At 41.3% G+C, this 25,944-nt stretch overlaps 3 protein-coding genes across 3 annotated transcripts; all 3 read left to right on the top strand.

The window, feature by feature from the left end:
* Positions 1 to 261: 261 nt before the first annotated feature.
* Positions 262 to 6,082, top strand: LOC143216943 (UDP-glucosyltransferase 2). The gene is made up of 5 exons (XM_076440520.1): positions 262 to 349; positions 875 to 1,516; positions 2,063 to 2,493; positions 4,277 to 4,496; positions 5,559 to 6,082. Exons 2-5 carry the CDS (start codon positions 894 to 896, stop codon positions 5,950 to 5,952), a joined length of 1,668 nt encoding a protein of 555 aa, XP_076296635.1. The 5' UTR covers positions 262 to 349; positions 875 to 893; the 3' UTR covers positions 5,953 to 6,082.
* Positions 6,083 to 7,741: 1,659 nt separating this feature from the next.
* LOC143216944 (mitochondrial sodium/calcium exchanger protein) lies at positions 7,742 to 15,021 on the top strand. Its single transcript, XM_076440521.1, has 8 exons — positions 7,742 to 7,838; positions 7,923 to 8,140; positions 9,077 to 9,402; positions 11,653 to 11,733; positions 13,048 to 13,167; positions 13,638 to 13,967; positions 14,505 to 14,623; positions 14,786 to 15,021. Exons 1-8 carry the CDS (start codon positions 7,782 to 7,784, stop codon positions 14,945 to 14,947), a joined length of 1,413 nt encoding a protein of 470 aa, XP_076296636.1. The 5' UTR covers positions 7,742 to 7,781; the 3' UTR covers positions 14,948 to 15,021.
* Positions 15,022 to 15,871: 850 nt separating this feature from the next.
* LOC143216940 (putative sodium/calcium exchanger 7) lies at positions 15,872 to 16,337 on the top strand. The gene is made up of 2 exons (XM_076440518.1): positions 15,872 to 15,923; positions 15,967 to 16,337. Exons 1-2 carry the CDS (start codon positions 15,872 to 15,874, stop codon positions 16,335 to 16,337), a joined length of 423 nt encoding a protein of 140 aa, XP_076296633.1.
* The last annotated feature ends 9,607 nt before the right edge of the window (positions 16,338 to 25,944 follow it).

Here is a 25,944-nt window from a genome sequence, read left to right as displayed (position 1 = left end):
CGAGGCTAATCGATGATGGGATAAAAATGATCAATCTTCGTTAATCATTTTGTTCGGTGAGCAATGAAATCTAATCTTTTGTTCTAATTATTAGACGCTGATAAGAGACGCGAAAGATTGTTTATTTTATGGATTCGTAGAGTGTGGAGTTTTTTATTGAATTTAGGATTCACGTTGGTTTACACGAAGATTGTATATTAGAATGAGTAGGCAACAATCATAAGATTAAGCGTATCTGCTATTATCTTTCAGTTTTGTTCGAGCTGCTGTCATCGTAACAGCGTGATGTATTAGCAGATTATCGTTTGAGAGTTTCTGTTTCGTTAGTAGAGTGAACGTGATTTCAGTGGTGGGTAAAACGTTGCAATTTTTCATGATTTTCGACTGCTGTTGGGCATTGATCGATTAAAATTTTAATCAAGATTGATTAATCAAGATTGATTTAATCAAGTTTAAAAAAGTGATCATTGAAAAATCGGCGATTGATTCAATCGATTGATGAAGTTAATCGTCAATCGTTGATTAAAAGAAGAAATCATCGAAAAATCGGGGACTGATTCAATCGATTGATGAAGTTAATCGCCATACGGTCTATCTATAAATTGACAGAAATATATCTTTCATACAGTTTTGATTCCATATTTCATTTCGAAGTTTCAGCATTTAATCATTAATCAATTGCCCGATTGACGTTAACCGTAATTAGCGATTAATAAGTATTTAATCGTTAACCGCAATTTTTTAACGACTAAACTAGGAGACTAATCGTTAATTGCGATCAACGATTGAAGTAGAAATGTATTCGTGAATCGTTGATTAAATTTTTGCCCAACTCCGCGCATGTTCTCTTCTAATGGAAGAATAACATCTCCAGAGTAAACCTGAGGAGCAAGATGAAGTTGCTGCTCGTCTTGACGGTGTTGCACTGTGTGATCGCGGGTGGCAACGGAGCTAAGATATTGGGAGTGTCTCCATACCCAGGGAAGAGTCACTACAGCGTGTTCGAAGCATTGCTGAAGAAATTAGCAGAGAGGGGCCATGAGGTGGTATCCATCACGCATTTCCCTCAGAAAAAGCCTCTGGCGAACTTCACGGATGTGGACATCTCTTCTAGCATGCCGAGCGTAATTAGCACGATGTCCTTCGAAAGATTCAAAGGGACAACCATGATCTACGACATGAAACAATTTTTGTACCATTGCGGTCATTACCAGTGCGAGCCTATACTCCTCCATCCAGAGATGCAGAGGATCATCAAATCAAAAGAGAAGTTCGACGTCTACATGGTCGAGGTTTTCGGCAGTGAATGTTTCCTAGGCATCGGTCACGTTTTGGACATACCTGTCACCGTTGCTATGATCAGCAGCACTGCTCTACCTTGGTCCAACGACATGATAAGCAACCCTGACAATCCTAGTTATATTCCTAATATATTCGGCAGGTTCTCTGATAGAATGAACCTTTACGAGAGGATCCAGAACCTGTGGCATCTTCTTTATACTAAGTACTGTTACAGGTGAGCATTGATCTCCGACTTTTGCAGATTAAGCAGTCAGAATGTTTTTAAAAGTGTTTTATTGTTTTGTTACGTTATGTACTAGATATTGAATCGTCTGTGAAATCATCGGAAAAATGTTTTTTGTCTAACTACAATATCAACTATGAGATTAATACTAAAATTGGTCTACTTCTATTGGATTTCGGTCAACTGCACCGTTGAGAACATTAGAAAGTGTTCTATTGTTTTGTTACGTTATATTCTAGAGATTGAATCATCTGTGAAAGATGAAAAATGTTCTCTGAATGAATCTGTTTCATATCTAACAAAGATTCGATCGAAAATTTCTCAAGACAGGGAGATTTGTTACAGTTAAATGGAACGCACTTGAAATTATAATACTAAAGTTATAATGACGCGGATAAAAATCATAATGATGTACCTCGAGTGTCTTATCGTAATTACCGGACAATGAGTCTTCAAAAAACAATCTCCAGAAATCTTGTCGCCAGCTTATCAAACCGTGAAATCAATGTTTGGAGAAAGATACAAATTCTGTTGCAGATATTACTCGGACTCTCCGAACTACCGAGTGGCGAAGAAGTATTTGGGCGACGATCTACCAGACTTCGACAGTTTGCGATCAAGGGTGTCCATGGTGCTGACGAACGGACATCCGGTTGTCAGTCCACCTCGAGCCCAAACTCCGGCGTTCAAGGAGCTTGGTGGCATTCACATTCCACCGTCGGGTCCATCGCCGTTGCCAAAAGACCTCAAGGATTACCTGGACGGCCAGGGCAAAGATGGCGTTATTTACTTTAGCCTCGGGTCGCAACTGAACTCGTCGACGATGTCCGAGCAAGCGTTCGCCGCCTTTTACAAAGCATTCGAACAACTACCGCAGCAAATACTGTGGAAGTGCACCAAAGAGAAAATGCCGAAGCTGCCCAGGAACGTTAAGTGCATCGAATGGGCGCCCCAACTCTCCATACTATGTACGTATGTATATATATACGTTCCCCTTTTTTCACTTTTATCTCTCCCCGACCGACCGTCCCGACGGATATTATCCGACGATTGCGAAATGAAGGAGCAACCATTTTGGACTCTCCGGGCGATCCATTGCTCCAAGTGTTTCAATGTTATTTCAAGGTCAGCTGTTTAAGTGGAACCTCGTATTTTTGTTTCGATATTATGAAAGTGCAGAAGAGAACAATTCAGAATACGGTAAAGATACCAATTACCGGTTATAAAGATGAAAATTCGAAAATGTAGTTTAATACGAATTGGATACGTCAACCAAACCAGCGATAAAGGAATACCTTTGTATAATTAATTCGACGGGCACGTATCGCAGAGACGGCAGTTAAATGAGATAATACCACCGCGCAGTGAATTCGAACAGAATTCGATAAAAATGTCGATCTCGTCGCTTTCATGTTTTACAAACGCATTAATATAATAGCCTTGTGAGAACAATACGATTGAACACCGCGGTATCGAATTATCGTGCTTAGTTAAGTTTGTCCTACTTTTCAAGAATATATTAATAATCACGGTATACCATTATGTGCTCCTCTATAATGTATTCGTATCGCATAATGAGTTGCAGCGTTTCGAACGTTTCGTAACAAAGAAAAACGAATTTGTATGAATATTTCATGTCTTTAAGTACGATTTGAATATTTACGCGAAATTAAATAGCTGCACAAGGAAGATAACAATTATGCATTCGTGGATAATATATTCACACGTTTTTACATTCCGTAACAACACCAAAAAAATGAGCTATGCGAATATATAGGTAGATTATGAGATCAGAATGATGTGTGAATTAGGGGTGGGCAAGATTCAGGTTAGTTTGAGCTAAATCTTGGAGTAGATCCAAATTTGCTCGTGCGTTACTCGAACGTGTCATTTCGTATGCTGTTGGCAGTCTGATCAATTTGCATGCAAATGATCGCAATCGAAGTAACTGATTTGAGACGACATCGCGCTCCAGAGTATCATTAATTATTACTCAACTTAACTCGGCGCATCTTCGCAGTTGCTTTTCTAATTGAATTATCCGAAAAAACTGCACAGAAGGCGGAAAGAAAATTCCAAGTTCGAATGAAACTTACAATTAGTTTAACACTAAGCCTGCCATATTTTCCATTCCACAATTATTAAAATTATGAAGTTGCTACCACATATTGTAATAAAAATGTCACTAAATCTAAATACAGTAAATCCTCTATAAACGCAATAGCCTCGGGGAGATTCGTTTGCATTTATCGTAGACGGGACACTATTTTTCTGAGCTTCAAAGGCCGAACCGAACGTAGAGAAGGACAGCATCCCTCCGCGTCTCTTTCTTTCCCATACGCTGTCCTTCATTGCGCCCGAAACGTTCATCGTCAATTAAACCTCTAAATACAGTTGAAATTATATCGTGTTTGGTCTTATTTTAATCAGAAAAATGCCAAAAATATATTGGTGAAAGTTTCATAAAGAAATAAGTAATAATAAAAAACATTTTATCAGATTACTACAGTGCAGGGGATATGTTTTTGCGTTTATAGAAGATTTACTGTAAATGCTGCCCTGTCATTTTGATAAGCTGAAACATATTTTAATCGCTTTCGGTGCTCGGTAGGTTTAGCGTTAAACTGGAAAACAATCACATTTTTATACCGATCCTGCACATTCTATCGGAAGTACACTTGCCAGTGGAAAGTGCCGAGTTAAATAAATAAGGGAAATGTTCGAGTCACATAAACATATTACTATCCCCAGGTCACCCGAACGTGCGGCTGTTTATCACACACGTTGGACTGCTTGGATCCCAAGAGGCGGTTTATTGCGGAGTTCCGATTCTTGGGATGCCCTTATTCGGCGACCAGCACTCGAACATGGCCTACTTTGTGAAAAAAGGTCTGGGCTTGGAGCTGAATTACGGCGAACTCTCGTACGAGGCGGTATTGGCCGCTCTGAATGAGCTGCTTACGAACAAGAGGTAATTAGAAGCGCCGCTCCAGCCGGTCATACACGAAAATTTTTCTTCGCGGGCTCGGATAATAATCCAATGAAAATTAATAACCAGAACGGCCGGCACGCTTGCAGAAATAAACAATGGCTCACGCTTTTATAGCGGCGCGCTCGAACGATCCATTATAATATGTATTTCCGGATCTGCACTGGCCGAATTCGCTGTAGTATGTAATTAACACCGCATGCATCATAATATCCTCATCACAGGGCAAATTCGTGGATTAGAGAAACGAAATTCATTTTATTACTCGGGACATTCTAATATTACTTCACTACAGTCGCAACTGCGACAAGACTTTCTTGGGAGATAATTATTTATAAATGAAGAATCGCGTTATTTCTTTGGCACGTTCATTACGTTATCCAATATTACATCTTCTGATCTGCACGGATATTCGGTGTAGTCTGTAATTAATACCGCATGTACCATAATATCCTCGGCTGTGTTGCAAATTCTGGGACCAGAGGGTGCATGCAAGTGAAAATAGTTAAAGAAATGTATTCTATTATTTGTTCATCATTTTGCAAGAGGGTTCACAATGTTGAAGTAATTTTCAGAGACTCTCTGGACTGAGTGTATGCCGTTGTACGTAGATTGTTAGTCTGGTTATTGTTATCAGAGGAACGCAGTTTAATTAGAATTTCCCCGTACATCTGCATGATCGATTAAGTTCATCAAAAATATCCTTCTGCCCTGTGTACGTTCAAACTCTGGCCGGAGTATGTAATGAAATTACGACACGTGTTACACGTACCATGGCCTGTGTGTAGACTGCTTCGAACCGGAGGTACTTGCTTGGTTAGTTTAATCGTACTGCGTTCAACTAACTATAAGTTTTGAATAGATTCCATTAACTCGATGCTCCCCGTGTTCCCGTATCTTACCGGTTGGACGAAAAGTCATTTCCGAACTAGCATCCGCTATTCGGAAGTCTCTCAGGGATATTCAAAGAATTATGGTCGGCCGTAACACGAATTTTATGATTTCTTGTAAAACCGTTTCTGCGAACAACATTATTTGTTTCAGCTACAAAGAAGCCACGCAAAAAGCTTCGATGCAGTTCAAAGATCGACCGATCCCACCTGCAGAGGAAGGTGCTTACTGGGTAGAGTATTTAATTCGCCATGGACCAGATTCCTTGAAGACTGAGGCAGTAAATCTATCATGGTACCAGTATCTATTGCTGGATGTTATTGCGATCTCAGCGATCGCGATCGTTATGGTTCTCACAGCTGTTCGGACTATTTTAAAGACGACATGGTTCCGCCATTTATTTATCTACTGTGTTTACATCGTACTGTGTACGGTAACTGTGGTTGTGAAACTTGTTAGGGTTGTTTATGAATTGTCGAAGAATTTTTATACGGTTTTGTACGATTGCGCGAGTGTTAGGATAGCGCAGAAAAAATTGGCAGAATGATACTCAGTTCATTTCCAAACAATTTTCATCGAATTACCTCAGATCTGCCAGCAGACAATGTACTTTGTTTGTCATTTTAAGAGTAAGACTTTAATTGCGTATTCACAAACACCGAAAACAACGTTCTAATGCATCAAATAAATTTTTAAAGTTACTACCTTTCCTACTGAAAATTTTTTCAGAAATATCAATTCGTGTTTAGCTCCTACGACTTGCAATTAATCCGCAAATTCCCTATTCGCGAGTTTCCAAATGAGAGAAAATATATTCCTCGTATGTTCAACTACCTCGGATAACAAAGATTTTTCGTCTTACGGGGGATTTTTGAAATTCACTTTCCGCGCGCGCTTTTCCGGCCAAATACCCTGTGCAGCGCCAAGAAAAAAGGAGAACCGTCGTTTTATTAGTTATAAGGGTCGCCTTACATGGGGGGAAAGAAGCTTTTGCATATTCCGACGTTATATCACTCGCGCTTTATTATGAATGCACAGGCACGGAGTAGCAAAAACAGGAAGCCGGAAAAGCCGGCCGCGTCTCTCATTCGGGGAATAAAAGCGTGGTTATAAATTAGGGGACAAATCGCGGCCCCTTTGCGACTTCGAATGCAATAACAATACTGGGTGTACCGAAAATGTAGTAGCAAGATCACAATAGAACCCAGACTATTGTACGAACCACTACCCACCCAACCATGTAAATCTTAACGTGTGCTATTATTTTGACACAGCGTGTAAGTATCACTTACAGTTTGTTTTATGACGGTGAGGACTTGATGTTTGCGTAACCTGATATCCAAGGCAGAGATTGTTAGGGGAGCATCCCCCATACTTCAGAGGATGACCGACCTGAAGCGTATAAAAGTTTGCGAAATTTTTCAGAGACAATTACTAGATGGAGAATTGTAATATTTTTAGAGGAGAATATTATGCAGCTTTGCTCAAGGACTGGTCCAACACAAAATTATCAATTGCGAAGATAAGTAACGGAAAATTATTCCTATTAAAATGTAGATCAAACAATATAAAACAAATTTTATCAGAAATAATGTTACTAATAAATTGAACATACTTAAAAAAAAATAAATGATCGAACCAGTGCGCCGATAGATTACGATCGATTTCATATCCACCAGATGTAAAAATTCATAGAGAATGGAAATATCGTAGTTCGAAAGAAATGTTTAATTTTCGAGTTGAAATAGCTCCGAGTACGAAGAGTTAAAATAGCAGAGTTGTTCTCCGGAATGCAACAACGTGCAGCAACTACAGTATCGTTGTCTCTGTTGATATTCGGGCATGGCCTCGATTTGATTAAGGTACACGTGCTCGTGCAATTCGATCGCGGAAACCATGCTTCTCCATGAAACTCTTGAAACTTTGCAGACCAGAAAATATCGTTGTTAAATGTTCAAGAGCGAAACGAGAACTGAATCCACGTCCGGTCAGGTAGCCTCAGGTATTATGACAACCGAGGTTGTCGCAGTCTGCAGACTTTAAACAGCGGAGGGTGTGGGAAAGGTACCCTAACCGCGCAACTACAATTAATAGCGAGACGTGGGGAAACTTCGACACCCTAGAGACATGTCTCCTCGTCGGTCGATCACACACGCCGATGATTTTCTCCTGGGAAAATCGGCATTTTTATAAAAAGTGAAAGTAAAACAAATAACAGCTGTGAATTTTTATTCACTGCTGACATTTTGAACCCGCCTGAACTGTGCTGAGTCATTAATACGGTGATCGATAGCGAAACAATTGATCCACTGACTTGAATTCTGTGTGATTAGGTTATCGTCTGATCGCGATCGCGATAGATCACGAAGAGGTTACATGCCTGCAAGATGGTCAGAGTATTTCATGAGATATGGGCATCTACCGATTCGCGAGGTACTGTGATTTCACATTTTCATTTCGTTGTGAAGGAGTCAGAATTTTTAATTAGCTATTCATTTCCTGTGTGACTTGTTACAGGATGATTGTTCATATGTTTGGAACATACCCGGGCCAGATCGGTGTCAGTGGGTGCACACGACCCACGATTGCACCACCGACTCCATGTTTCAATACACCGAGATCCTCTTTTGCAATTTCAACTCTGATAATACACTTGTGTTCGCGTTCGGATTGATACTGATGGTGCTGTGGCTCCTGTACATGTTCTTGATATTGGGGACCACGGCTGACAACTTGTGAGTTATCTTTCAAGCAAGACAGAATCTTTCACCCTCTGCACACGGCACTATTCTAATTCGAAAGCCGAATTTTTCTTCCGATCTGAAATATTAGATGATTGCATAAGTTCGTGTTCGTGCCCGATTCTCATAGATTTAAAAAGGAAAAAATTATATAGTCGCCATTCTTTTCTAATTGTAGAAAAATTTAACCATTGAATTTTATCTTCAAATCGGGCACGAACTGATGCAATTGGTATTTCCATTTTATTTGATCCATATAAAACTGATATAGTACCTCGTACAATACTCTCAGTAGTTTATTAAACTATTATAAACGTTTAGTAAAATGCATCGAATACAAATTTAATGATGCAACAATAATAGTGCAAAGGGTAAACTTCATTCTACAAGAAGAAAGAATAGTTTACCACCCCTATCCAGAAAATTACGTGCTGTAAAACGTTATTGTCGGTTCAGGTGCGAAGAGAAAGGGCGAATCGGAGGGTGCTTGTTAATAATACGGCCATTGCTGGAATCAAATGTCTATGATTCCCCATAAAAAATGGTAGTGGGACTCGCGACACGTCGCGTAAAGTCTTTTACGGCACATTGTGTTCGGTAAAGGGTGAATGATGGTTCATCCTGCGTGGGGATCGACGTATTCTCACGTGGGTAGGGATTCAAGTTTAATCCAGACGGCCGGAGGAGCTTTATGTCCGCCATTAAAAAGAAACGTCTCCTGCCCGCAACGCGGTAGATAGACGCTTCCTACCCTAATAAAATTCGAGCATATTGGCGATAATAATACCACGGTTGCACGGCGTCGTAATTTAAGCGATCTGCTACCGTTCTCCCGGCGCTGCAGTTATATGATTTCTCGGAGATCAGATCTTCGGTTGGGCAGTCAGTCAGCTAATTGCTAACCTGTTGCCATTCTTTCTGTCTACGCAGCTTCTGCCCATCGTTAGCAGTGATCGCTGGGATTCTGCAACTGTCGGACAGCATAGCTGGGGTGACGATACTGGCGTTCGGCAACGGTGCTCCTGACATCTTCACGTCCCTCGTATCGGGCAGCGACGAAGGGATAATCATGTTCACGGAACTAATCGGCGCCGGGGTTTTCGTCACGGCCATGATCGCCGGGTCCATAGCAGTCGTCAAACCGTTTCGAGCCGATCTGAAGCCTCTCATGAGGGACACTTGTTTTTACATGCTGTCCGTGTGCTGGATCAGCTACGTCGTCCGGGACGAGACCGTCCATCTCTGGGAAGCTATAAGTGCGTATCCGAGCCATATGCGGCCTTGTTATGGCCGGGGATTTACCACGGAACATCAAATCCGGAATTTTTCGATAGTCTCATCGAAAATACAATGTGCTGGATGCTCGGTAGGGTGGTCTTTATTTTTAGATCCTCTCTGGCATCGTCTCCACCCCGTATATCGTCAGTCTTGGTGAGAAAATGATGTGGGAGGAATTTTTGCATTGATTAGTAGACAGCGGATTTTATGCATTTATTGAAGAATTAAAAAATATTGTTGCATTATTTTCAGTCTGTTAAACAGATTGAGAAAGAAAATAAATTTCTATTTCGCTCCAGTTTGTTGCAGTTCAGGTTGGAAATTGTTATTTTGCTGTCTATTGGTTAACCCTTATCCGTCCCTCGTGTCAATTTCACACTTCTCGAAATAAGTTATACTGTTCTGCTACATATTTATCATCAATTTGTGTGTCAATTTGACACCGAGGGACAGATAAAGTGTGTGAAACGAGGAACGGATAACGGTTGAGCTTTTGGAAATGTTAAACATTCTCGAGTGAGCATTGAACATTCTCCAAACAATATAAATCGAGTGTCCAACTGGGTTGACGTTTTACGCAATGTTTTTCGAAGTATCTCGGTGTTTCGTTCAGTTTTCTCCCCGCGTTTATTGTCAGGGGAACTCCAAATCCTAATTTCAGAAAAAGATAGCTCCGAGTTTCGTTCCACGCCTTAATAGCAATTGGAGTATCATAAAACCTTGTGCGCGGCAGAAGTGAAGGCTACGGGCTTCGGAAAGGCTGCTGGAATTAGAAGGTGTAGCTCTCGTGCAGCAAAGTGGTCCAAGGAGAACTCGGAGGGAAAATTTAGTTTTCCTCGACGAAATCTCTGTTTGGAAAAACACTCTTGTCAGGAGTCTTGTCGGTACTTTAAGCTCTGCGTAGTGTACAGAGGCACGCGAGTACTCAGGTAAACTTGCAGCACGCAATTTGAAAAAGTTCATGTCTTGTAGAAGTGTGTATTGCTGATAATTCTGGCCCACATCCAGTACCCTAATGGCGCGTTCGATGTCCAAGGATTAAAAGCCCAGAATGCATAGGTCCCTCCAGACCTGATGCTGGAAGTTTCCCATTTGATGTTCGATATCTAATCACTGTAGAAATTCAAGCTTGTCGGCGGGTTTACCTTCCTTAATACGTGCTCCAATAAATATTCCTGTTCCATAATTTCCACCAGAAACATTTCCACAATTTCGATAATTACACTTGTTAACTTTCTTCATAAATTTGGCGAGAAATCACTTAATATATGTATGTTTTCTGTCAATAATTTCTAGATTGCGAATGTTCATGCAAAATAAAAATTGTTTGCATCAAATGCAAGACATAGGACCCAGGTAGAAATTTATTAAGTTGTGACAAGAATGCTGACACTCTTAAATTCTTTAAATCTTTCTACTGTTTGAAATTACACCCACCCATTTTTTTGTAATAGCTGCACGAAATCCGCAGTTTAATAATTACTTGATCGTGAAAACCCTCTCCGTACACCACAGACAACTTAGCCGCAGAATTTACGCTCACAGTTTTCCCGACGGAAGCATTCGGGACAGAGCAACAGCTTCAAAGATAGATTCGAACCTTTTGAAACATTCTACCGCGGACGTTTAAACGAAATTCATTTCATCAGAATAGCACGCGGAAATGAGGTTCCGCGTTCGGCCGAAATTACTCGAAAAACGCTCGCGGAGGGGCATGCATAATGCACCTACGGGAATCGAATACGTTCCGCATGACGAAAATGGAAACTTTTATTCGTGCCGAGCCATAAGCACGCGGTTTAATTCGGCAATAACAATAACTCCGGGGCGAATTTAATTAAGCGGAGCCCCGCGATCTTTCTGGCGTTGGTTTCCTCGCAATCTGGCCGACGAATTTCCACCGAATAACCTTGTTTTAAAAATTTTAGGAAACTTTACTCTTCTTCTACGAAATTGCGGGCAAGAACTAATCACTGCAACCATAAAAACTCGTTAGCGGTTGAACATTGAAAGAAAGGGAATACGATTTTCTGTATTTACGTAATGTTCATCGTGGTGGTGGTATTAATTGCAAATGCACGAATTTCCATCGAATAATCTTGTTTTCAAAATTTCAGAAAATTTATCTCTTTGTCAACGAAATATGCGAACAAGTTCTAATCACTGCAACCATAAAACTCGTTAGGGGTTTAACATTGAAAGAAAGGGAATACGATTTTCCGTTTCAGGTTTCGTGATGTGCTACGTACTGTTCATCGTGGTGGTGGTATTAATGCAAATGCACGAGCGCAGAGAGGAAAGGATGAAAAGTGAGTTTCGTTTTTTCAGGGGTTTTCGGGATAGAAAAGGGTTAGAGAGCCGGTCGAACCTTAACCGGAAGGAGCAAAGGTTTTCCGCGTTCCCGCACGATAAAAATGCTTTGCACCAATTTCCCTGGGAAATTCATTTGAAAGAATAACTTTCGCTCTAATTTCGTTGCAGAGCTTTAACGCGACTACGATGTAATATTATTCTTGGAAATGAGGCTATGAAATTGGATAGAGAATTCCGAACAGTACAAGCAGCGGATAGTTATGCTTTAATTAGAAAGTCTCTATCGTTCGGTGGGAGTTACATGGAAGAGTATACTCGTCGTACTTCTTCGACGGATTGGAAATGTCTTAAACATTCGAGATACGCGTTGTTCATACACGGGACGGACGACACGCGTGCCTCACGTTGCACTGTGAACTGGGAATCCGGTTTTCGTGGCCAAAACAATTAAAATTTTTTAATTTTCAAAGAGTATCAAATTCGACAGAGCTTTGCACAATTTTTCCCATTGAAAATAGGATTTCACTTTATTCCACTTCCTTAAAATTTGACTACAAAACTTGGAAAATGTATGAACATCCGCAGGCTATTTATATTATCATAGGTCGTTGAATTCGGCTCGATACCAGTGAGAATATTACGAAGTAAAAAGTACATGTTAAAGGGTTGTCACTTTACAGTAAGAAAAACTTTTTCGATGTTCGAAACTTGAAAAATTGACGTCTGGCCACGAGAAACGGGATTCCATTCCATAGTGGCGTTGCAGCGCTTAGCAATCCGTGAAATTTCAGTGGCGCGAGCATTAGACAAACGTGGGACATTCGCTCCGGTTACGTTTGCAACTGCATTTACGGCTTCATTGTTGAACGATACGAATGTGGGCAACGTGACGTTCCGCCGTGAGTCGAAAGCAGCGGTAACTGCAGTTCATTAGAGTCGGAGGCTTTCTCTCTCTCTCTCTCTCTCTCTCTCTCTCTCTGCGTCGATAAAACGACAAAGAGTAAAGTACTTACGTTCGAATGCTTCGAGCGTCTGTTTGACATGCAGAACGCGGCTGGTTTTCCTGTTCCCCGCCCTTTTCTGTTTCCTTTTTTCCCCTGCTCGTTCTTTTATTTCTTTTTTTTTCCTCGTTTTGCATAGTTAGTATGCAAGAGAAGTCAATCATTAGGCGTCGTCTGGTTCGCAGAAAGAGTAAAAGTATTTCGAGGCGATCCGTCCCGACATAGCCGGGGCTAAAGGACAAAAGAGTTGCCTGCGCCGCTGCACCTATCGATCCTTACCCTCGAACACTTCCTTACGTACTTTTGCAGGCAGGATCCCAAGTGTATCGGATCCAGACGTCCTGCGCACTTACTTGGAGAACGAGGACGTGGCTACGATTCCGATGATTCCCGTGAGGTCACGCGCGTTTGGTCTACGTACTAAGCTCGGTACGAACGCTGTCTCAACGATTGATCACCTGCTCTCGAAAAAGTCATTCAATTAGAGTCCCATGCATCTTGCACGCGTCCACCTATGGCTGCTCCTTTCCAATTTTTGCCCTTTTCCTGTGTTATCCAGTAGATTTTGGCGACAAGATGCGGGAAATCCAAGTCTCGGTCCTGGAAGATCAACGGTTCAAAAGTTACGCGGGTTTAAAGTTGAGAGATTTATAGTATTTTTCATACTTTGTTCTGGGACAAGGTATCATCGTAATTAAAATATATAGAATCACATACAGGATTTCAAAGAGAAGGTATAGTATAGTCGGTTGGTGGTTAGAAAGTGGTCAAAAGCACTGAAAATCGCTGAACTTTAAACACTCGTAACTTTTGAACCGTCGATCCTCCAGGATCGAAACTTGGATTTCCCGAATTTTCTCGCCCAAGGAGAATGGCAACAATCCTATCCTGCTTTACAGACGTAGCGATCGCCACCGAACGTCAAAGGGAAATGCTGAAAAGAGCACCTAAAGTAGAAGACCAACTGTCGCTGGATGAAGAAGACACTGGCAGGCCGAAAGGACTGTTCCAAGAGTTCCTGTACGACATCACGCCCATAGGCGAAGAGGACTGGGCAAACGCGAATAAAGTTTTGAAATTCGTTTTAATTATCCGGGCACCTGTAATGTTCCTCCTACAATTCTTTATCCCACTTGTGAACACCACTGCCGCGAAGAGAGGCTGGTCCAAACTGCTAAATTGCATCCAGCTGTGTGTGACACCGACGTTGGCATTGTTTCTATTAAACGGTTAGTCGTATTAATTGTTGCGACTTCTACGACTGCTGTTATAAATCGCCGCCACTAATAAAAGCTCAAGCTCTCACCCAGACATATTTCCTGCCGCGGTGAAATACGAGCGACCGCTTTTTTCCTTCTCTTTATTTTGCAAATCGCCGGTGTTCAGTTAAATAAATTGTTCGACGTTCACGTTTCGACGACTCGTACACTCACGACATATCGAAAAACGGAGCCGTGCATATTCTTTACCCGGGAACTTCTTTTTCAAGTTATTTCGTAAAAGGATCCCCCAATATTGCGGTTTTTGAAACAGCAGCCCTTCTACTGCGAGCGAAACAATTTTTAACGTTTTCTCCGAGGTTTCGCAATATTTCTCAAATTTGCGGAACGTTTTGAAGCAAAAGAATGAAGTAACATTAACTGCGTTATTTGTTGAGAAATGTGAAATTTATGCTGTCTCTCCGCGCCATTATATGGCAAATACAGTGGCGAAACGATCCGATTAGTCAATTTAACTGTCGTCTCATTTTCACCGTTCTTTTGCAGTCTGGCACGGCTATATTGGCCCCGTTCCAATTCTGGCGATATTCCCCGTTATCAGCACGGTAATTGGTGTAATTGTATTCCTTAAAACCGAGGAGGACCGTATACCTAAGTATCATAATGTGAGTACTTTGCCTTCACGACTCCCATTGACTTTTTTCGAATTTCTTCAAGTGTGGTGAGAAAAATCGATTCCTCTCACAGTCTTGTACTTGAGAAATGCCTTTGTGAAGTGTTGTGCTAGAATTCATAATATTTTATAAATTAATGGGGATGATTTATAGGCTTTCGCGTTTTTTGGATTCTTGGCTGCCATGCTGACGGTCTATTTGATAGCCGGCGAAGTGATGGCAGTTCTCCAATGCGTGGGCTACGCTTTCAGTATATCGGACGCCATGCTCGGTATCACGTTCCTCGCATGGGGTAATAGCATAGGGGGTAAGTAGCCAAATTATGTTACCAGTTCACCATCCACATAATTTCAGAGGATTCACTGGCGTACCTGTCGAATAATTCGGACGAGGCATTTTATCGTACAATTTATCTTAATTTATATTTTTTAACCCTTACGTATCCAACCAAAATGTATTTTTGGATTATTTAAAACCTTTTGTATTCAACGTATTTGCAGAAATTCTTATTTTGAGACTACAAATTAATATTAGGTTGGGGAAAAAGTTTCTTCGTATTCTCCCGATATATGGAGTTACCATGTCATACCTCTGTTAATATTAATCGGATCTGGCATTACTTGAGTGAGTCTGGAAGGCGACATATCAGTGAGTAATTACAAACAACAAATTGTGATATTCGATTATTTAGTCAAAAGTTATTACGTTTTGAAAATGAGTGAAAACGAAGAAGAAATTCGATACATTTTGAAATTTTATTACAAAAAAGGGAAGTATGCGATCCAAGCTGCTAAAAAATTTGTAAAAAAAAGAACTTACTAAATTAAATAACCAATTAAAGTAATTCTACAATTATAAAAGAATGGTGATTATATAAATGATTATTAAAGCTGTATTCTTCACAATTTGACCATTGAATTTTATTTTCAAATCGGGCACGAACTTATGCGATCATCTGATATGTTTAGGGGAACATTAACAAGTTCAGGCTGCTTAACGTTAACGAAATTTATAATTAAATTAATTTATACAGTTACAATTGTACAGCCTCATTCAGGTACGATTAATTGATTGTAAGAATTAGCTACTAGAGTAGCACAGAGTAGTATGCGAATCACAGTAGAACAACCCTTAATCGTTCTGTAGCCTTCGCGCGCGCGCACCCCCGACACCATAATCACGCTGTCCGAATTGGCAATAGCGGTGATCGTGAATTCATTAAATATTTAGAGAGAAATTATGTGGATAGTAACTGGGCAACGCGAGTGTCTGAACAACGCTTCATTCGGGCGTTAACTGGCAATTAATACGTACGCGTTGGAATCTGCTTACAGATATGATATCAAACATCGCCATAGCTAAACAGGGATATCCACGGATGGGATACGCGGCTTGTTTCGGTGGACCAATGTTTAATACACTTTTGGGATTAGGGTTAACTTATGCGATGGACGCCGCGAAACATCCCAATCACATCGCGCGTATGAGAATGAGCGACATGGCGCCCGGCTGCTTCGCGTTCCTCCTGTGTTCATTACTGACGACCATTATTTACATGAACATCACCGGCTCAATCGCTCGACGATCCTACGGATACCTTTTGTACTCGTTATACTTTTCTTTTATACTGATCCAGTTCCTAAGCGAGTTAAAACTGATCCATCCACTCGGCACTGATCATCGGCCGGATGATACTGTGCCATAACTTTTGTAATAAAATGTGCTGCACGTTAGACTGGTGGAATTGTAACATTTTTTATGAAAGTGCAAATGCAGTGGGTGTAGAATGTGTTCGTACACATTTTAGGAACAAATCACTTTTTCAAAATTCGACCCAACAGCTTCAGTTTTTTTGAGGAGTTAGAAGGATTAAGCATTTCTTCTGACCTAGAATAATTCCATTGCATATGATTTTTTCATTTTATGAAAATTTTATGAAATGAAACCCAATTGCGACCAATAAAAATAAAACACAAATTATCTACACTTTAGCTAGTAATGTAAATAGTAACTAATACTTCTGTTGCGTCCAATTTTGAAAAAGTGTACGAATGATTTTCCATAATTTCGGCTAAATTCAGTTTTAGAAGGGCGAAACGAAGCTTTCTTCGCGAAACAATACCTCGGAATGATGAGACAACGTAACAACAGGGTCGACGTTCAATTCTTATGAGCCGGGACGTCTTGTACGCAGATGCATCCGAGAATACTAGCATTATCGGAGAATGCGAGAGGAGTTCGATAAAGTTATATTCCTCTTTCGATATCTCCTTGCGAACAAATCGAGATGTTTCGTCTCCTAACTGAAACAACATGGAGGGTGCAGTTTCTTCCTGACAAAAATATCAACTGAACTTCGGGACCGCGACTGAATCACTTGGAGATTAGCAAAGTGATTTGCCAGGACAATTTTCGTTTTTCAGGTGCGAAGCTTAATGAAGCGCGGCCAACGCAGAGATTGGCTGAATCATTAGCGTCTAATCTCTGGGTCGTCTTATCCAGCATCGGTGGATTTTCGTCGTTAGCCGAAAAAAGGCAGCTAGCTATATAGCTACTGCCTAGGGGTGAATGGAACTGGCAACCAAAATGACGGCCAATTTGTAAGTGCGCAAGTTAACGAGCCCATTCACCGAAACGGCTATTCGTCTTTCCGGTAATGCAATCAGCACATTTCGCGCGCACTTTTGCATTCGTTTCTGCCGGCGCAAGCAGTCGAACGCCTCTGTTCCACTAATTACCTACAAAATTAACGGGCACGTCACCGTGCTCGAGTCGGTGTCAGCCTTGCTTCCCAGCAGATAATTAACCATAACGTCATTGTGGATAGGTTCAACCAGGCACCCATTGTTCCGTCGTTAACCATTTCATTTCCGTCACTACCAAGAACATCCCCAGCCTCGAAATATATTTACGCCCTTTCGCCAATCCTAATTGCTAATTAACATGCTCGACCGACTTCCTTCATCTTTCAATTTTATCTCCAAATATTTCTGCAGGGCTTTTTAGAAAAGTTGTTTATACCGTCTTCTGTTTGTCAACGTGCCTTTTCTTGAATGTCTTGGCAACAGACCAGGGACCAAAAATAACAGTTATTCTAAAATTTTCTACAATTTCGATAGAATTTAGTCAGATTTTTATTTGTTTTGGAACTAAGAAGGTGGTCCCCTTTCAAAATAGAATTTTGTTTGATGCCACTTTCTTCAAATTTGTCTATAAAAATTTAAAATTGCATAAACATCCGCAGTCTAATTGGGAATTTCAACGTTGTTTTAAAATCGTGACAACTCGAACAATTCCATGTTCGGCGACCGTCCTGTGCGAGTTCCTCGCGGCAATAAATCAGTTTTCGGAGCAGACGACTTGCCGCGCATTTTCGGTAAACACGTACGCCGCCAGCGTTCCGGTTTCCGTTCACAATAACGATTGTAGCGTCGCAAATCTGCAGACGCGTCGTGTTAATTACCGGTCTGCCCGGTGGGCGCGAACCCTTAGGCCTGCTTCCCCTGCGGCTTTCCGGTGGTAACCTTCTCTACCCCATGACACTTCCCGTAACGGGCCTCTTTCCGCACCGGATTTCACCCCCATGCACGTCATGCTGGGCTGCGATTTCGTAAATGACTGGCTTTTCAAGATAGCGAGGATTCGTTGACCATTGTCCTGTTTCTGCAATTTTAACCCTTAGCACTCAAATGACCACTCTGAGAGAGAAAGAGGCGCCTCTAAAAATTGCTGTACCACTATTCAAAATGTTATTTACATTATTAACTATGTCGATATCTAAGTCAGCGGATTTTATGCATTTATGACAAAAATGAGTGGGTGTAATTTCAAACAGTGGAAACATTAGACCAATTTAAAAATACTATGTATACATATATCAGTTTCAACCTATTGAACCTATTAAGGGAGAAAATATTCAGTGTGTTCAAAGATTTTTCAATAAAATTTTAATACCAGCTGAAATATAGGGCGTCCACATAAATTCCGGCTCGATAGTCCATTGATTCGTTCTGAAAGATTTTGAATAAAATATAACGCAGCAGACTGTGGAGATTCGACCCGCAGCGATAAATCCAGTATGAAATCATTTGTATTAATTCCGCAATGCAACTTTTCATTACCGAGTAAACCAGCACGAGCTCCACGATGAACCCGGCGCCGCAGATGTCGCATTTGCATGGTTCCCTTCTTTATTGCGCAGATGTTTGTATGCTAATTTGTTGTACAGTGAAAAGTAGCGAAGGTAAATGTTCGTTTCACATAGAAACGTAACGCTCTCGTGATAGAATTACAATTTCTGGGAATGATCGGGAAGGACGCGGACGACATAGCCGCGTGGCATACTAACTTTAATTAAATCGTAACGTTTGTTTTACGATGCACACGCATAAAATATATCGTTTAATTAAATATTGCTCGCGCTAGCAAACATTAAATGTTCGTAATTTGCATTCGTTTAATCATGAATATTCACGGGGAAAGAGCGCGTGTGTGTTATCGTTATCTCGCTTCACTTCGCAAACAGGTTTTACCGACAGATCCCGCCGGATTTCGAGTTTCGTACTTTGACCCTTATCGGTCAAGACCCGCCTCCGTGTTTGTCGTTCATTCAATCTTAGTTCCTGTGATAACATCGTGCCACCAGATCCATTAGCTTTCACGCCGAACACCCCTCTTCGTTCCACAGTTTTGATAGCGCCACGGAGATGCGACCCGCACTGCGTGCAACGTTTCTAATATCCGTCCGCTTTACAACGGACCCCTACTACTTTTATCTACATCTACGCCATCGCAATCCGTTTGAAACGTCCTGCGCACACCTTCGTTCGCGATTAAATGTTGTTTAATCAAAATATACAAGAAATTCTTTTCATTTGTCTCCTTTCAGAGACGATTAACATGGTCAAAACTATCTTTAGAGGTTTTCCAATGGCTATCGAACCGTTCGAAAGCTGGCCGAGAAAAATTCCTCCGAGTAAAATTTCAGCTCTCTCTAGTAAATTAGATTTAACGCTTTTCCGCGCAGTTTCCGGTCTCCGACGCGTTCTAAAATTCTGACAAATATGTGACATTGTTTGGGTCCTAAGACACACTTCACAGAATTTTTTCAGATTTTCTTCTTGCAAACTGAGCTCGTGAAAAATGAACATCCCCCAAAAAATCAGGAAAATGCAGATTACGAATTTCAGAACGCATCAGAGAAAATGCACGGAAAAGCGCAAAATCTAATTTACCCCGTAACTACCCTCGCGGAGAAGCTAGAGGGTTAAAGTTTTACTCGGAGGGGTTTTCCTTGGTCAGCTTTCGAATGGTTCGATATTTATTGAAAAGCCTCTAGTGACAGTTTTGACCACCTTAATCGGCCCTTTTTGGTCCACTTTTTTTTAAAAAAAGAAATACGTTGTGTTAACGAAGTGATTGTGGTCGTAAAAAAAATTATACGGCAAGAGGTTCATGAAAACAGACTCGTAGCAGAGAGATCGAGGTAAAAGCCTCCGTAAAAGGTGAACACTTCCGAGATAAAAGGTGAACACGGTCGTTGACACGTGCGTAAAACAGCCTCTCGTTGCCAGAAATATGAAAAGCGCGGTGGAACATTAACATTGAACCTATACCGGCGGCTTGGCCATTTAGTTCTCGACTTGTACGAGTATCGCCAAGGCATTGTTCCCGGCGCATGTGCCAAGGGAGTCGTTCATTGTCCCCGGCCAAATGTTTAATTTCAAGCCACCGCGACCATCCATACCATTCTTTCGAGCTGCCAGAATGCGGCTGGAACAATGAACGTAGATGACTACTCGGGAGAAAAGTTTCGTTACCGCTGGATTTTCAACTCGCCTCTCTTCGCAACCGTCTCGACATGGTTCACAGGTTGTAATTCTCCTTAGAGGGTGCGGCCAGAGCTCGTCCGGCTGTGTGAGGAGTTCTTTGTTGAAATTAATTTCGACCGACCAAAAAAAATAAAAAAGAAAGACAGCAGTCCTTTCAACGATTTCTGTCCTCGTCGTGCGAATTTCCATGCATTCTCTCGGGACCCTGATGAACCTCCGAAAGAAATGGAGCTTCACTCGTGGTAGGTAATTTTCTAATTTTTATACTCGTATAAGATGCCAATGGAATATTTTCGTTTTTATTTGTCGGCGAAAACGCGCCAGCGTGTTCTCTGGCATGTTTGCAGGAATATCTTTATTCCCTGCATGAATGCATCCTGAGGAACGACATCCTTTGCGTCCGAGATAATATTTCCTTCTTTGTATTACTAAGAATTTATTGCAATAAATTATTACCATAATCTATTACATTCAGAGCACACGATCCCCATGTGTGTGCTCCCAACAGTCTCCGCTCCCCCTCCACTCAGCATTTTAAATGATAGCCACACTTTATTTCCTGCTGTTGAAAGAAATAAAAATTTCAGAAACCCTGAACGAAGGCCGCCCCATAAGACGGAATTTCTCGAGGATAACGCAGTTTCCTGGAAAGACGTGAAAAGCCTGCGGATCTTTATGCATTTATAGGAAACTCGAGTAGATGAAATTCGAAATTGTAGGAGAATTTTGTAAATTGAACACTTCACCATATGATTTCTCATTTGCATAACGATTCGCAGTCTAATGATAGGTAAGTTCAATTTCAGAATTCCAAATAAATATTGATATTTTATTGAGAACGTTAACATTCAATGTTAACAGGAAGTCCTGAAATCATCGTTTATGGTTACCACAACATTTTGCTTCAAATAGTAATATCGAAACTGCTAGATAACCCACGAAATGAAATTGACTAAATCTCATCTATGTATACCAATAATTTCATAATCCATTCGAGGTATTAATATGTACGAGTGTTAGTAAATTAATAATTATTTTGGTCGAATTTCGAGCTAGACCGATTCGATATGCGTATCAACCCCATCGCAAACAACATATGAATCAATTGATTAAAAGTAGACTGTTCGATACATGTATGACGAATAAAACTTTCTGAAGAGATAGGAATAGTTTCCATAATATAACGTAGAACAACCGCAATTCGGCGGTGCTTCCGGCGTGAATGTTGCGCGAACAGAGAACCCGAACTAACGTAATTTTATTCCGATAGTTCACGAAGCTGCTGTTCATTAGCCGTAATTAATTGTAACCGTGTAGCTGAAGCGCGCTGGCTGGTATCGTTGACGCGAAGTCAATCGGTTACGACGAGTCTAACTTAATTACATATCGAATGTTATTCGCGACAGGTTACACCAGTATCTGACACGGTGGAGAAGCGTATTTTCCTAACCGCTTGAATTGCCAATTTCGAGAGCGACCAAAAGCCACGGCGAGATCCCCGAGTGGAACCGATAGCTTCGTTGTACCGAACACTCGAAAGCAAATACTGGACTGTTGCCCGTACGTATGGGGCGAAACTCCATATAAAAATCTCCCGTTTTTCGCTCGTGCCAGCCAAAATCTCTTTTTATTCCTGTCGTTTATTCCGAGCCGAATGGAACCCGGTCTCACTGCGTACCGGCCAACACAAGAAATCTTATACCCCGGCGTTATTTTTTATCGCCCGAACACTCGAAACACTGTTAAAACATGACGAAAGAGTTTTCGCATACGCGGAAACCGAACAGAAATTCGCCCAAGTAGTCCATTAACTTCACAGATTAAGTGGAAATTGTATCCCAGTCTTTTTAACACGAATGTAGACCAGTGTTGAATTACTTCACGAATTATAATTACGGAGTAATTCAATTACATCGTATTTCGATTACACTCATGATTAACGTAATCAGCAATTAAATGATGCGAAAGGTTCGAATTATCTAGTGCAATTACAATGTAATTCGAATACTGTGTATATGAAATTCGATGTATTTAAATTAGCACAACTATGATGTAGAATAGAGACCCGACAGAGAGAGGGGGTAGTTTTCTCCCCCGAGTTCGAGTAAATTCGCGTGATCTGGCAAGGCCCGTCTAATAACGAATTAATTCACGATTGCGCGAGCTCGGTTGCCAGTACACATTTGGCAAGTCTCCCCCCAGTAAATATGTCGCAGTATTTTCTGGCGGCGCCATTTTTTCGCGAGAAACGCTGTAAAAAGGCTGAAGAGAAAGTAGATAAACGTCGTAAAAAGGAAGAACGGGGGCGAACTGATTCGTCGACGAAGGACACGGTGCACCTGAGAAAACAAGTTTGTTATCATGGGCTTGTTATTAAAAAGACGAGGAATAAACAAACGATATCGCGGACGTGTCATCTCGCCAGTGCTCGCCCTTATCTGCCAGCAGCCAACATGCTGTCGCCCCCGCGTTTCTGTTCCATTTACGAGATCCACGCCGTGCTTTTCCGTTGAAACGCAATAACTTCTGAGGAGTGGTTCTCGGAATTTATTCAAACCGCCGATAAGGCTGACACGTATCTTCCGGCTGAACAGGAAAAAACGCAATAGCAATAGCACCCTTCATTTCTCACTATCTCCCGGCGGATTTGTACGGTTTATTATTCCTTCGCGTCACCCTCGTGTCACAGATCATATCGTGGCTGTCCTGCGTACATTCGGGGACAAAAAGAGGAGAACCACAACGTGTTCCAAGATGCTATATAGTTGTTTTTTTTTTAAATCGAATTTTATTCAATGATTTTCGTTTTCCTTGTTCATTCGCACAGGGTTTTCCTAAAACCAATCTCCCGTGTATATGGAGAATTATGAGAACTCGCAACGCTGCTGTTTTTCTATGCCTTTTGATCTTTTTTCTGAAAACTGTTCGACTGTAAATGAAAGAGAAAGCCGGATTAGCTTGAGAGCCATCGGCCCCGGCGCGCCTCTATTTTTGGAGTGGTGTATCTTTGAAAATTTCGTTTTGTAAAAGTTTCAGTTCGCTCTGTTCCCGTTTTTGCGATATCTCCAAAGGATTTTTAAGGTTCGTTTTCAGAAACAAATGTTACATTTCACGAAATGGAGTCTCTTGTAGATCTGCCATATACCGCTCTACGCCTGACAAAAAAACACCATGAAGTTATACTAATTGGTATACCTAATATACCGGTCAGAAACAGAAATTCCGTTTACGTGCGCACACAGAGTTTAATCCTGAAACATGCTCGCAGCGTTGTCATGCAATGCTAATACAGCAACGTGCTGCAGTTGCGCGGCGCAGTCTCAGGTGATAACCGAGTACAAGCGTGATAAATCGCGCGTAAGCTGCAGGTATTTATAAGATTATGGCACATAAGGCTACCTAAAAGTGAGCGTAGCAAAGAGTTGAATAAAGTTCAAGCAGGTCTGTATTGTGTTCGAAATTCCGGAGTACGTATTTAGCGGATTAGTAAATGCCCAGTTGATACGTAAAATACAATGCAGTTTCGCTATTTCCCCTTGTACACCATGGGATTAATAATTAAACAAATCCTTGTGTAATATTTTTCTTGCAGATTCTAAGATACGCGTTCCTCATTCGTTATTTCTGTTCGGTGCACGCACTGGTGGGAGTTGGAAAGCGTGGAAGGAGTTATTCGAGCGATTTGTTTCAGGAGCTCGACTCTGTATATTCTTTTAGAGGAGCGAGAACCGAAGATATTGAACATTAACAAGCCGTGAGAGTGCGGGGGGCGAGTCCCGGCGTCACGGGGAAGCGGATGAGAGGTGGTGTGGGTGGCAGAGGCTGAAGAAAGAGCGGAAGGAGTAGAGCCTTTTGGCCCGGCCGCGCCGCGTCAGCGAGCTCCGATATTGCCCTCTATTCTAACGGTCATTCAGCGTATTCACATGGAAAACTCGGAAATGCTTATGCACATTGCCTCTTTCTTCGACTTTTCCCTACACGTGCGCTGCCGATAAAAGAAAACGCATGCGTACGTTCTCCCGTTCCTGGTTCCGGTGTGCAGCGGCACGATCGGAAACACGTTGCGCCGGAAGTACGACGCACGCGGACAATATCTGCGCTACACGTGCCATTATTCCCATTTTTATTAAAACTGGCTTTATGCTGCCCATTAGAACGCAATACGTTTTCCTTAATCGTTAATGTACACATCGGAGAGATAGAATAATTCTTTTGTACCATTTTTGTCGTATAAAGTATTATTACACCAAAAATACCGTACCAAAAGTAATATTAATAATCTCCCTGGTACGTGAACACTGCAGTCTTTTCTAAATCTAAGAATGTATACATCAGCGTGAATGTGGCCATAAATATTATTCATTATCATAAACAAATAATCTATTCGATAATCTCAGAATAATAATTTTGAATCATCTTTGCCGTATAATGGTCGTTTACACCACAAATAGCGCACCCAACGTAATGTTAATAATTTCTCTGGCACGCGTATTTGAAGCTTCTGTAACTAATTAAACATCCAGGGAATTCTTGCAGGAAATTTCAGATATTCCGTGCGAGTTCATAATTTTCAAGCACACCCGGCTGAAATCCCTGAGTGTACTTGCCACTTGAACGCCGAACTAATTTTGCAATGGTTGTTAAGGTGGTTCGCGACTTATGTTGGCTGCACGAGTTACTAGCTATATTAACAGAACAGATGAAAGAGTAAAGCTGTCGGACAATGAGACGAACTAACTCTGTAATGTGTATTTAGCAACCGACGTCGAGGATCCCTGCGTTCGTCTCTTTGACGAACGCGCAGCGGTAACTGTTCGCGTTTGTTTGCGTTTGACGGGATGCAGTCTCGCGATGTGCAACATTGCAATTTTACATAAATGCATTCTACTGCGAGGAAATTCGCGGATCCAAAAAATATTTAACAACTAAACTCTCGTTAAAAGAAAATAAATGTGGACTCGTTTTAAAGTCCGAAGTCTCTACACCTAATTTTGTGTACTCTAATAGACAAGATTATTAATGCAATTTCGTGCAGAAAATGATCGGAAAATTCCTATAAAAATTTTCTTAATTAAATACGATGGGTACAAGTCTCAGATTTATGTATACCGCATTAATCCTGTCACCAAGAAACGTAACAATTGTCCGACTGGGCAGAGAGCACTTATCGGACACGTTTATTATCGCGGAAGAATTTGTGTTTAAAGGCTGTCGGCGCAATTAGAATTGCAAATCGTTTCGTGTATCATTACTGAAAGTCAGCGGCCGAGTCGGCGCCGGTTACGTCAAATAATTAGCAATTTAAATTGCGCGGATGAAAATAATTCGCAAAGGAAATACGATTGGGGTGGGCCGGCAGAACGGTAAAATAATTTGGCTAGTGTTGAACATAAGTTCCGTTTTAATTTTAATCAACGACGCCCGTGTCCCCCCAGAGCGCAGTCGTTCATCGTCGAAGATAAACAAAACGTCATTAACGTT

The sequence above is a fragment of the Lasioglossum baleicum genome, chromosome 16 (genome assembly GCF_051020765.1).
Source record: "Lasioglossum baleicum chromosome 16, iyLasBale1, whole genome shotgun sequence".
NCBI classification, from domain to species: domain Eukaryota; kingdom Metazoa; phylum Arthropoda; class Insecta; order Hymenoptera; family Halictidae; genus Lasioglossum; species Lasioglossum baleicum.
The sequence above is the reverse complement of the archived record's forward strand: the minus strand, read 5'-3'. Positions and strand labels throughout refer to the sequence as shown.

What these genes read in the sequence shown, in the direction of transcription:
- LOC143216943 (XM_076440520.1), top strand. Translation starts at nt 894, where the DNA reads ATGAAGTTGCTGCTCGTCTTGACGGTGTTGCACTGTGTGATCGCGGGT. An exon ending in GCCCCAACTCTCCATACTAT is followed by an intron (nt 2,494 to 4,276) that starts GTACGTATGTAT and finishes TACTATCCCCAG; the next exon opens with GTCACCCGAACGTGCGGCTG. An exon ending in GAGCTGCTTACGAACAAGAG is followed by an intron (nt 4,497 to 5,558) that starts GTAATTAGAAGC and finishes TATTTGTTTCAG; the next exon opens with CTACAAAGAAGCCACGCAAA.
- LOC143216944 (XM_076440521.1), top strand. Translation starts at nt 7,782, where the DNA reads ATGCCTGCAAGATGGTCAGAGTATTTCATGAGATATGGGCATCTACCG. An exon ending in GGCATCTACCGATTCGCGAG is followed by an intron (nt 7,839 to 7,922) that starts GTACTGTGATTT and finishes GACTTGTTACAG; the next exon opens with GATGATTGTTCATATGTTTG. An exon ending in GTATACCTAAGTATCATAAT is followed by an intron (nt 14,624 to 14,785) that starts GTGAGTACTTTG and finishes GATGATTTATAG; the next exon opens with GCTTTCGCGTTTTTTGGATT.
- LOC143216940 (XM_076440518.1), top strand. Translation starts at nt 15,872, where the DNA reads ATGTGGATAGTAACTGGGCAACGCGAGTGTCTGAACAACGCTTCATTC. An exon ending in GAACAACGCTTCATTCGGGC is followed by an intron (nt 15,924 to 15,966) that starts GTTAACTGGCAA and finishes ATCTGCTTACAG; the next exon opens with ATATGATATCAAACATCGCC.